The sequence below is a fragment of the Rhizopus delemar genome, genomic scaffold, assembly GCF_000149305.1.
Source record: "Rhizopus delemar RA 99-880 supercont3.8 genomic scaffold, whole genome shotgun sequence".
NCBI lineage: Eukaryota > Fungi > Mucoromycota > Mucoromycetes > Mucorales > Rhizopodaceae > Rhizopus > Rhizopus delemar.
Genome location: NW_027137834.1, coordinates 1085993 through 1098321, shown reverse-complemented (window position 1 = coordinate 1098321; position 12329 = coordinate 1085993). Strand labels below are relative to the sequence as shown.

Genomic DNA, 12329 nt, shown 5'->3' with positions numbered 1-12329 from the left:
AAAAAAAAGAAAAAAAAATGCGCTTCAGTGAGGGAGAGGGTGCCAGAGGAGGGTGGCTTAAACTCTTCAAAAAGGACGGCTGCTTGAACTCATCTTTTGAAAAAATATCTCATTGAAAAGATTCAGTGTAACCCTATTAGGATAATGGACTGTTTCATAGGTAAAAAGAGGGAGAGTCACTGCCAGTGTTTATATCCGTGTTCATAAAAATATGAAATACTCGAGTGAATCGTTTTACAAGAGGATTTAAACAATGGATTGGATAGAAAAGGAGAAAGAGAAAAGATGGGCGTGTGCTGCCCTGAGTTTCTAAGAAAGTTCTCGAGTTATTATGCATTGAATCTGTTTATTCCCTTTCTTCTTTGTTATGCCGATGTTTATATTGTCTGATGATGGCTTTGCTTTATTATGATAGATGATGCTAAATAATCGTACATTCATGCTTTAATAAACGATCAAGAAAGATGCTAGGTTTATCCCTTATTGTACAGTGACGCCGTTTCAGTAGAGGCCCATCGTGTTTTTTTTTTTTCTTAAAAGAACCTCTCCTTGTTGCATATTTGTTTGTTATTGTTAAGTAACAAACGAGATGGGCTTGACTTCAAGTCCTTTTCTTTTTTTTATAGGAGAATTGCATGACTGTTGAGCCAAACTTTATTAAACCATGGTTCTGTAGAAACCTTATTTATAAAAAAAAAAAAAAAAAAAAGGTTGAATGCAGAAGTAGTGACATACATACCTTTACTGCACTTAACCTTTATTACAGGTTTTCTTTATGGTGTCTAGACAGAGGAAAAGTGATAGAATGAGAGGTGTGTGTATCCCCTGAACATCTATTCAGATCAACAGAGTGCGTATCTCCTCCAAATAAGAAACCCATCACCTTTTCCTCACAATCAAGGGCAGTGGCTATTCACAATGAAACTTTTATGGCGCTGCTTACTGATGGCTAATCCATTTAGTCTTTAAAAGCCATCGATAAACATTCGTATCATTGGCTGATGAGTGCTTGATAAAGACAAGTTACGATGGATCATTTTATTCAATCAATACACAACAGGATGAAAACAGACATAACACATTGTTTGTCTCTCTCCAATCCTTTTTCTGTTTCATTCAAACTATGTTCCCTTATCCATGAGCAAGGATAAAAGGGTTTGCTAAAAAAGAAGAATTGACCCTGTGTCATCCATCATTTTAAGATTCCGCAGAAAAAAATCCCACAAAAGGCAAATTATTGTACTTTGTCAATAACAATAGGGCAACATGAACCGATTTTTTTTTTTTTTTTTTTTTTTTGCTTTCTAACCTAGAAAGATGGTTAAATCAAGAGGAACACTCGGTGTTTATTAAACAAACATTCAAAAATAGACTTGAGGTTTTGAAGTGAGTTGTTGATTAGATCTACTTGAAAAAAGCTACACACTGAATTCGTTTTGTAATCAAAAAGTCTTGGCACCCTCGGCTGATATAAAAATAGCTTCATCTGATTACATCAAAGCGATGGCTGACGTTATTTTATACGTAAAAAAGAACATGTATTCCCCGCACTTGAATCATGATTCGATTTGATTCGTTTTTTTCCGGAAAAAGTTTTTCTTTTTCCTTTTCCCACAAAATACCCAAAAATAGACAATTTAAATCCTTTGTAGAGAGCTTGTTCAGAAAGTAGAAAATAAAGACGTGTATTCTTTCCTATTTTTAAAATAAATTGTCTTTATTTGGAAAAATAATAAACATAGAGGTTCCTATCTGGCGTTTTACGTAAAATAAAGTTATATTAGATCCCATTTTGCTCCCCTTTTTTTTTTCATAAAAAGTATGAGAAAGGATATAGTCAAAGAGAGCGCTTGATGACTCCCAAACATGGAAAAACTATTGATATTTATAGAATCTTAAAGTTATTGTGATGAAAAAAAAACAGATATATAAACTGGACCCCTTTTTTTTCATTCTTTTTCTCTTTTTCATCACCATTGCAAGGATGAAAATTACTCTTTTTGGTACCGCGTTACTTTCCACAGGACATTTTGTCCTTGCAGCTCCCTCTACCACGACAAACACGGCTACTGCCACCACCTCTTACATGCCTCAATTTTCACCTTCCTTCAATGTCACTGCTGCTACTGGCGTCGTCTCTGAGTATAACTATGGTCCCTACAATACCTCTTCGGCCCTCCCCACCTATGAACTCACGGGCTATCCCGAAACCTGGAAGACCCCGAGCACGACGCACGCAGAGGTTCAGGCCGCGATCGCACAGATCGATTGGTCTTTGGTTCCTGATGCCCCCGTTCGAAAGACAAACAAGGACGGTGACTTTGTTCCCGACACCGATGGGGACGATGACCCTTACTGTTGGTGGTCAGACACGAACTGTGTCAAGCCCAAGGTCAAGACGCTACCTGAAGATTACTACATCTGTCCCACGACCGGTGATTGGGGTTTATCCTATGACGATGGACCCTTCAACCTGTATGATGATAAGAACGCGGCCACTCAAAACAAGTATGCCGAACCAGCCCTTTATAACTTTCTGGTGGAGAACAACAACCAGAAGGCGAGTCTGTTTGTAAGTAGGATTGGCCATGTATTTTTTCATACTCATTCTCCATAGTACATCGGCTCCAATGTCGTCACTTACCCCGCGGCTGCCAAACGTGGCTTCAACGACGGTCACTACATCTGCGTCCACACCTGGTCACACCCCGCCATGACCACCAAGACAAACGATGAAATCGTCGCCGAATTTTACTGGACCTTGAAGGCCATCAAGGAGACCACAGGCGTGACTCCCAAATGCTGGAGACCACCTCAAGGTGATGTCGATGATCGTGTTCGGGCCATTGCCTGGCAGATGGGTATGCATACCGTTCTCTGGGATTGGGACAGTAACGATTGGGACATGCCTGCGCCTGGTGGTGGTGACCTGCCTCCGGCCACGGTCGATGGTTACTTTGAAGGATGGATCGCGGATGAAGAGTCTGGTAATCAAACGCACGGTCACATCGTTCTTGAACATGAACTCAACAATGCCACGGTCAACATGACCATGTTCTGGTTGCCCAAGGTGCAAAAGGTCTTTAATGTCGTACCTGCACTGGCATGTAATAATGTCACACAACCCTACTGGGAACAGCAGTATGTCTATCCTCTGACGAATTTGCCCATCGGTGGATCCAATGCGACCTCAACCACGAATTCTACAAGTGCCGATGCTACCTCGACCACGATTGTTCTTTAAATTGTTCTATTTTGTAAACTGTTTATTGCATAGATAATAATAAAAAAGAAGGGAATAAAAAGGATGAATGTTGTCTTGTATTAAATCTTTTTTTGAAATTGAATGGATCCTGAAAGGGAACCAGCATAACTATCAACACCAGGTATTTTGATTTCACTTGCTGCACTGATGTCGTAATTTAGGATCAAAAAGGAAATAATGCCTTTAATCTGTTGAATTGCAAACCATCTTCCTGGACAAGATCTCCTAATGCATTATTTTAGACACCCAAAGCTTTGGCTTGTCTTTATTATTGATTACCTTCCTAGACCAAATGAAATAAAATCATGACCTGGCTTTGTTGACGGCTTATCACGTCCTACAAATCGAAAGCCTTGAAACTGTTCTGTATCCTTCATGTTTTCCTGATTGACCTCATTGGTATTAACATGCCACATGTTGATATATACATTTTCTCCTAATTATTTTATAAATTCATCTTTTTTTTTAGGAGACATACAAAAGTGAGGTAGTTTACCTGGATGGACGATAGCTCCAGATCTCAAAACGATGTCCTGGTTCGTAATGTTCTTATGAGGTAGCCCGATACCGTTTGAACGCGTACGTAGAGACTCACGAATGAAGCTATCCAATTTTACCATTTGTCTGTAAGCAGAGGGACTATAGGCACTTGAATCATAGCCAGACTTCAGGACCTCTTGCTGCTCTTCAATGAGTTCTTTTGTGTATTCTGGATGCTTCACTAGACGATACAGGACTTGAGCCACGGCCATGGATGTCGTATGGACACCGACAAAGATGAATATAAGGATTGTGGTTGTGAGTGCTTCCAAGTAGTCATCATCTATCTCAGCGGGGTATTGATCAAGAATGAATTCTAAAATATTAGAGGGTTCCTTTTTTAAAAGAAAATAAGCATCCCACGTTATTTGCTTCTTCTTTGCGCTATTCACCTTTTTATCTAAACCATTGTTTCTTTCAATTTCTGATTTCAAGGCAGTCTTAATCAGCGTCCTATGTTTATTGATGGACACCGCATTGGGATAGACAAATCTGTAAAGAAGGCGTCAGTTTGTTCTTAGCGCTCCCAAGTCAGCAATGGACTTGCCTCATGTAGAGTTTATTCCACCAAGGAAAGATCACACGGAAAAAACCTGGTGTCATCTCCTTTCCAATGTCTGTTACTGCATTCTCAAAAGCATTCATCAAGTTTGGATCACTGCATAATTCTTTGCCTACAAAAGCACGTGCACTGTACTGAGATACCAGGGACCTTAAAAAGGAGATTGGATTTGTTATAACGACTGGGCCTGATTTATGATCAACGCAGCTTAGTTTTTTTTTTTTTTGAACATGTCATTTTAACACAATACCTTTTTCAGCATCCAATACAGATTTCGCTTTCTTGCACAACTAAATGGAAAGGGTTATGTTAATGATTGAAGGAGATAAAAAGTCTATTTTCTATACCATTTCAAATGATTGAGGAGCATAATGATCCAAATTAGGTGTCAAATGCTTTACTATACTTGTTTTTATCACGCTTGCTGGCAAGACATCTTTCTTGGCTGATTTACTGGCCGTAGCCTCTCCAAGAAACTGATATGATGTAAGTAACTGTGTCTATGCTGCCTTTTGGAGCATTACCTCTACTTGACCGGCCAGAAAACTCAAATCGGGATGCGTAAAGGCTTCTGGAGCATCATCTGCACCCACGACGGTGATGATCTGACCGTGAAGATGCATATGAAACACGGATCCATATTTTTCCGAATGTTTCTTGGTGAATTCAAGCATATTTTTATAATAAGCCATGGTGGATCCAACGAAAGGAATCTTGTAGGGAACAAGGGGGATGCCATTCCTTGACTGTTGCGTAAAGAAAATGAATGAATTTGTGATGGGATGAAATAAGGCTGTTCTATATACCTTATTAGAAAATACAGAAGTTGTTGCTTTGAACAGAACAATGGCAGCAGTCAAAACACCAACAGATAAGCAAATCTGCTCTACTTTTTTATCTAATACAATGGAATTCATAACAGAAAGGTTATACTTTTGGTTTCAATAAAAAAAAAACAAGGGCAAACTTTATATATCTTTAGCATTTACTATATTTGCTTTAAATTGCCCGAGTCAGATGGTTGCTTAGTCCATATCTTCACTTATTTTGGACATTTCGGCATATTTATTCTTTTTATGGTATTCGACAGTCAAAATCAACGCCCCAGCTGCAGTATTTTTGGTTACATTTGAGAAGATTATAAATTTTTTTGAGAAGTCTTCGAAAAAAATTTGAGAACTAGCCCCTTTTTAGTTTAGAAAAAAACAGTGTTTTTTAGAAATTAAGTTTTTCGACGATTTCATTTCTTTTAGTTTAGACATCTTTTAAATAAAAATGAACTACGTTAATTATATTCCAAACGAAAATACTATAGCTCGGCCAATATTTTTTTACGTCTCATTTGATCTGGCTTGGGCAATTACGGTGTCCTGAGACACCGCGTGCTCATTTAAGCCATTAAATAAAGTATCATTTAAACGTACAGTGTTTCCACCGTCAATTGGTCACTTTTCGAAACTCCAATTGGCTATCGGTATCCCAGTACCAATAAATTAGCTTGTGATTGGCTAATATTCTGGGTACCGCTATTGATATCGCCGAGTTTGCCTCATTTTTTTAAAAAAAGAATTCATAACGAGATTTGGCTTTTTCATTGGACAACAGAATACATTTAGATACATAAAACACAATTTGAAGTCTTGAATAACATTTTTTTTTTCCTTTTCTCAAGTATTGGAAAGAAAAGAAAACGCAAATGAGTCTTTCTACCTTTTTACAAAAAAAAAAGGGTAATACGGACAGATGTTCTCATCTAAATGTGTAACATGTCAAAATGATGACTGATCCCAAAAAAAAAAAGAAAGGACGAATCTCGCCTACTCCTTCCTTTGTAAATGCAACAGATGTCTCATACTTATATAGACCAAATTCATTGGGACCTTTTTATCGATAAACCTTTGGGCTCTAAAGATTAAGAAAAGCCAAAAAAATAAAAAATAGCCTGATATTCATCAGCAAATCCTTAAATATAATGGGTATGAATTTACAACTTTATTTTGACATATGCAACAAATTAATCTTTTTACTTAATATTTTATAAAATGCAGTCTTCAAACTTGAGCTGCTGGAATAAGAACTAAAAAAACTTTCGCTTTTTCCTGCTTCATAACATGTTTTCCAGTCCATTCTACTTTTGTTTTGCTTGAACTGCTTAACATACTCCACATCTGTTTTAGGTATACTAACTTCCTCACGAAGAATATCAATAGAAGAACTGCTTTCATTCGTCATGCTTTTGGCCAAATCTGATAATTCGGGTGGTGGTGGCATAGACTTTACAGATTCTTTGTTTCTTTTTGTATACTTGTATTTACATGTCTGGGTGTAAAGAGCACCATCATCAGCATATGCGCGTAGGCGCTTTTTCAAAAGGGTGTCAGGCATGGGTTCTAGGGTGTTCAAAATTTTTTTGAATTGTAGATTGGTTTGATTGCAAACCTCAAGTAATACCTCAGAAGTTGAATGCTCTGCAGCGACTTTGGTCACTGTTTGTTCTTTAGCAATTGCATAGAGTGTTTGTAAAGTAGGGTCGTCTCTATATTCAGATGCTAGCAATGAAAGCTTTTTTGAAGAGAAGAAGTAGGCAATCGCCACCAGAGGAGGGAGAGGAACAGTCTTGGTAGCTTCCATGATTGTGTTTTGATCAAGAATATAACATTTTTCTACCCAGTACTTGGCAAGGGATTTGCTTCATAAATGAAAAAGAAGTTCCCTCAAAGTCCGAGCTGATTTCATTACGTGTTGCGTAGGTACCAAACACAACCACAATTGGCTTCGCTTTGTATTCTTTTTTTCGCAAATAAGGAGCACCCTAAAAGGCGGCCAACAAAATCCAGGTTAATGGTAGTTGGACCTCAATTAACACTGGTGGCAATTTAGAGGATGTTGCTGAGGCAGTATAAACAATGTCAGATTTTGTTCCATTGGGCCATTCAGTAGGCTTAGATGTATAAAGAGAACGAGCATTCTCACCTATACAGAAAATCAGCACTTGTATACATTTAAGTCAGTGGGCGTCTCTTACCAACAACAGTCGTAACAATCATGTCAACCACATTGGAATCGCGTAAAATCATTTTGGTCATTAAATCGCTTCCCGGTGAATATTTTGGGTCTAATTTAAAGAGTAAGAGATCAGGATCTAAAAATCAATAAAGGATTATTCTTATCTATTAACGTGAAGTACAACAAAAAAAAAATTGAAACTATACCAATAGGTTGTGATATTTTAATGATATCGGTACCGGTACCTATGGGTACCGATACAGTAGCCGCTCTATTTAAGGGTGTTCGATTTAAGGGTATGTTCTATTTATGGGTGTATTTCTAAAGAACAGTATAGGTCCCCAGCATAAATACTACTATACCACTATTCTATTTAAGGGTGCAGTGTAAATATTTTTTTTACCACTAAATAGAAAATTTTTTATGATAGCTTTTTGGAGTACTCTTACAACAAATTATTTACTTTATAAAATAAGATCAAAGATCTGTTTGCTCTTTTGACTTATTTAATTCAGCACAAGAGTCAGCCAATCGCATTCGAATTTGGCGATGTAATTTACGAACAAGATCGTCCAAAGGAACTTCGTACATAAAAATAGTTTCATAGGCTTCTCTCAACAGTTTTTTACACTCTACTATATCGACACGCTGCTCATCTTGCTCTGTATTATCATTTTCTTCTGTTTATATACTTCACTCGAGCAATATGCCTTACACATCGAAGGATTGAGTTTCGATTGACTGGCAGATTGTTATTGTTCATGTCTGCAACAAACTTTACTACTTTACCATCAAGTTGAGGATAGCGTGTTCTTTTTAGGCTTTTGCCATTATTGACAACATTAATATTATTATATAACGTTTCAACATTTTTGAGAATGTTTGATATAGTCTGTTGGGCAAGTGGTTGATCTAAATTGAATTTCTTTATAGCCCATTCATTTAATTCTGTTTGGTTAAGTCGGCCAGTAGCTTGTTGATCCAAAAGCTCAATTTTTTGAGGAAGAAAGGCGTACACGTTTATTATTAGACATTTTTTTATAAACAAAGAAAAGAACTGTTGTTATGTCATATTTATTCTCATTAAAATTATTTTGAGTCTACGACTCGTATATTATCCTTCCAGCAACTTTGATCAAGTCTTAAGCAAGTTTTGATTTGTTAATATCCTTACATAATTACCAAATCTATACCAACCGACAGTGGCCTATGTGGAAACATGTTGTATAAATATGTCTATAATGCAGCTACAATACATATTAAGTGACTTCAATTTTTTAACAGCTACGAATTTCGATTTAAGGGTATGTTCTATTTAAGGGTGAATATTCCAAAAATTTTGGCCACCCTTAAATAGAGCGGCTACTGTAACAATATAATAGAGATGTATCCATTTGACACATGTCCTTGTGCTGATGCGCAGATGTATGGGTTTGTTTGAACAAGGAAAAGTGTACGAAGACAAAAAGGTAACTTTCATTTTTTAGTTTGCTACTTAAACTGACTTTGCATTCTACCAGACGTAATCTCCACAAGACCTTGCTAAAACCATTCGCAACTGCCACTAATTCCGCGTTTCTTTGCCCTGACTGTACCGACGCTTGACAACAGGTGCTGTGCTTTGATCAAGGCAGGCAGTAGTAGCATGTTCTAAGACCCCTGGACTTTTGTTCTTGGGCGAATGGGATGGCGGTGACTTATCAGTCTAAATTCTGAACTGCTACGTGCATTGTGATGTAGGTAAAGATAAGTGTAGTACAATCATTTGTTCATTCGCTTTCTTTTGTATGATTGTGTAGCAAAGACAGCTGAAAAATAAAGCCTTGCATATATCTGATACCTACTGTAACGTCGAAATGTTCTAATGTTGAACAGACAATATCTCTGGATATATAAAGAATTGGAACCAAGAACAACAAGTTGGCATGACACTAAACTCTATGCTTCTTAGGTAAGTTGTTAGTAAAACAATTTGTTATTGCATTGATATATAATATCATAGCACACCCTCAACTATTTTCATAGGAATAAAGTCTTCTCTTACTTTTTCCATCATCCTAATCACTTGTTGACCCAACTTGGAGCTTACTGCCAGCTTTACTTTTAAGGTAATGTAAAAAGACATCCTACAATTGTAGTACATGTTAATTTAGTATGTATTTGAGGCATACTGTATGCCAGTTGTAATAGTATACATCTGTAGCATGTAGTTATATGATAAATATAATAAAGCAAGCATTTTGAAGTTGCAACCTTACTATATTTATCCAAACATGGTATTCATTTATCTATGACTACAATGTAACACGTTCATTCATGCTATATTGGTGCCTGACAAATTTAATAGTTTATCAAAGAATTTCATCATGTCTTAATTTATTGCAATATAATCAAAAATAAAATTGTACTGCATCCATAGCTATACATGTAAAATTGACACCCATTATACTTGAATAAGCAGGGCAAACATGCTAAAACTACTGATCAAAAAGCTTGGCAAATTAGCTTCAAACATTTGACCAAACTAACCTCAAATTTCCGGACGATTTACCCTTATACAAGTGCGCCATAGTTTTTAAAAAAATGGGCGATGTTTTCAAAAATTCGGTAAATTGAGAGTGGAAGCACAGCAATAGGAAAGCAAAAGTGTTTATAACAAATTACTATGGTCAGCGATACTGTTTATTTTTAACAAGTGCTTGTATATAGTTTCGATTGGGCTATTGCCCTTGTAAAATAGAACTGACTGCTAATACAAAAAAAAAAGTACAAGAAGCCGACCATTTGCTGTTTGATAAGAAAAAATGCTGATTGGGTGGCGTAAGCATTTAAATCATGCATTCTTTTTGGGCAATCTGTTTCTCCTTTAACTGTCACTCTCGTTTCACTCTCCGGCTCGAAACGCATCCAGCACTGCCTCGGAAAAAATAAAGTAACGCATAAATTTTTTTCGCATACACACATTCCAATTAAGGCAATTTTATAGTTTTTTTTTAAATTTTTCGTTATCTCTCTTTCTCCTCATTTGCGTTTCTCCTTTTTTTTTTTTCCCTTCTTCTTTTTTTTTATGACATCAAAGATAAATTATAGCACAATACCAGTAGATCCCGAAGAATCTTCTCCACCTGTCAACAATGTAAGTTTTTATAAAAAATAAAAGAATAAATGATTTATCCGGAAAAATAGAGAAAGAAATTTCATTTGATTGTTGGGTCTATTCTACTTGTCTTTACAGGTTCGGTTATTATTGGATCTCTTGTTCTTTTTGGTAAAAAGGGCCTTGTACCAGGTAAAACAGATTTTATCCACACTGAATAATAAAAACTGACAGCCAATAAAGAACAACCTAGAAATGTGATCATGATGATCAGTGACGGTTTTGGTCCTGCCTCAGAGACCTATGCTCGACAATACTCTACATGGCTCAACAAAGGTCCTTACAAGACGTTGTTGCCCTTGGACGAGATCCACGTCGGCCACAGTCGTACCCAGAGCAGTTCGAGTTTGATCACCGACAGTGCTGCAGGCGCCACAGCCTTTGCCTGTGCACAGAAATCGTACAATGGCGCCATCGGTGTTTATCCCGACAAGAAGCCATGCGGTACCGTCCTGGAATCCGCCAAGCTCAAGGGAATGCTGACCGGTCTGGTCGTGACCTCTCGTATCACACACGCAACACCCGCTTCGTTCTCGTCTCATGTCGCCTGGCGTGATTGGGAAAACCAGATTGCTGAACAGCAGATTGGACATACGCCGTTGGGAAGAATGGTCGATTTGATGTTTGGTGGTGGCAGCTGTGAATTTTTGAGTAACACGACCGAGGGAAGTTGTCGAGCGGATGACCGTGATTTGTTTCGTGAGGCACAAGAGCAGTTTGGTTGGAATGTAAGGTATGGATCAAGAGAACATTTGGATGTATTGGATGAGAACCATGCACAGCTACCTCTGATGGCTCTCTTTGCTTCTGATGTAAGTCTTTCATCTGTTAATAAAAAAAAAATGAATGTTGATGTATATGTATAGCATATGGATTATGAAATGGATAGAAATCCAAAAGAACAACCAGCGCTTCATGAAATGGTAGCCAAAGCCTTGGCCATTCTTGATAAAAAATCCAAAGAACAAAACACTGGCTTCTTTTTAATGATTGAAGGTAGTCGTATCGATATGGCAGCTCATACCAATGATCCTGCTGCTCATGTACATGATATCTTGGAATACCAACACACAGCTCAATTGGTCAAGGACTTTGTAGATGAACATCCTCATACCGTCATGATTTCTACAAGTGATCATGAAACAGGTGGATTTACTGCAGGTAGACAAGTAGGGGAAGACTATCCTGAATATAAATGGTAATAGACACCAGAAAAGGTTTTCATTTTCGAATTATCCTAATGTCCATAGGAACCCTGATGTCATTCGACGTGTACAAAATTCCTCAGAGGCTTTGGCTGCTGCTTGGGATCAATTTGTCAAGAAAGAAAAGGATGTGAAGGCTGTTGAAGATCATTTGAAGCGGATCATTGAATCTGGATTAGGTATTGAAGATGCCTCAGAGCAAGAGATTGAAAGAATAAGAGCATGGGAAAAGAGTGGTAAGACAGTGATGGATTTAGCCTATCTCTTTGCAGACATGGTTTCTCGTCGTGCTCTTATTGGCGTAAGTGTTCATCATTCTGAGGTAAAGAAAGCTAAACTTTATTTCTAGTGGTCTACGCATGGTCATACAGCAGTGGATGTTAATCTATATGCAAAGGGTGATGGCACTGAAGTGTTACGAGGAAGTCATGAGAATACGGACATTGGAGACTTTATTGTAGATTATCTTGGCCTGGATCTTGCTTTGGTCACGGAAAAACTTGAAGATTTATCCGTGGAAAGTGGTGAGAGATTGATGGAGAGCATGAAAGTGACAAGTTATCACCATTAAAAAAAGCCCTGTTTATTGGCTGA

At 37.5% G+C, this 12329-nt stretch overlaps 5 protein-coding genes across 5 annotated transcripts; 2 read left to right on the top strand and 3 right to left on the bottom strand.

Annotated features, from left to right (window-relative positions):
* Positions 1–1984: 1984 nt before the first annotated feature.
* RO3G_10624 (uncharacterized protein) lies at positions 1985–3244 on the top strand (the record flags this gene model as incomplete). The annotated part of the gene is made up of 2 exons (XM_067665209.1): positions 1985–2572; positions 2618–3244. The coding sequence occupies 2 exons, from the start codon at positions 1985–1987 to the stop codon at positions 3242–3244; spliced, it is 1215 nt and encodes a 404-aa protein (XP_067521310.1).
* Positions 3245–3540: 296 nt separating this feature from the next.
* Positions 3541–4017, bottom strand: RO3G_10623 (uncharacterized protein; the record flags this gene model as incomplete). Its single annotated transcript, XM_067665208.1, has 2 exons — positions 3541–3701; positions 3762–4017. The coding sequence occupies 2 exons, from the start codon at positions 4015–4017 to the stop codon at positions 3541–3543; spliced, it is 417 nt and encodes a 138-aa protein (XP_067521309.1).
* Positions 4018–4867: 850 nt separating this feature from the next.
* Positions 4868–5041, bottom strand: RO3G_10622 (uncharacterized protein; the record flags this gene model as incomplete). Its single annotated transcript, XM_067665207.1, has 1 exon — positions 4868–5041. One exon carries the CDS (start codon positions 5039–5041, stop codon positions 4868–4870), a length of 174 nt encoding a protein of 57 aa, XP_067521308.1.
* Positions 5042–6359: 1318 nt separating this feature from the next.
* On the bottom strand, positions 6360–7444 carry RO3G_10621 (uncharacterized protein; the record flags this gene model as incomplete). Its single annotated transcript, XM_067665206.1, has 3 exons — positions 6360–7056; positions 7232–7340; positions 7393–7444. The coding sequence occupies 3 exons, from the start codon at positions 7442–7444 to the stop codon at positions 6360–6362; spliced, it is 858 nt and encodes a 285-aa protein (XP_067521307.1).
* A 2512-nt stretch (positions 7445–9956) lies between these two features.
* RO3G_10620 (uncharacterized protein) lies at positions 9957–12306 on the top strand (the record flags this gene model as incomplete). The annotated part of the gene is made up of 7 exons (XM_067665205.1): positions 9957–9980; positions 10453–10509; positions 10560–10662; positions 10705–11342; positions 11397–11728; positions 11781–12036; positions 12085–12306. 7 exons carry the CDS (start codon positions 9957–9959, stop codon positions 12304–12306), a joined length of 1632 nt encoding a protein of 543 aa, XP_067521306.1.
* Between the last annotated feature and the right edge of the window lie 23 nt (positions 12307–12329).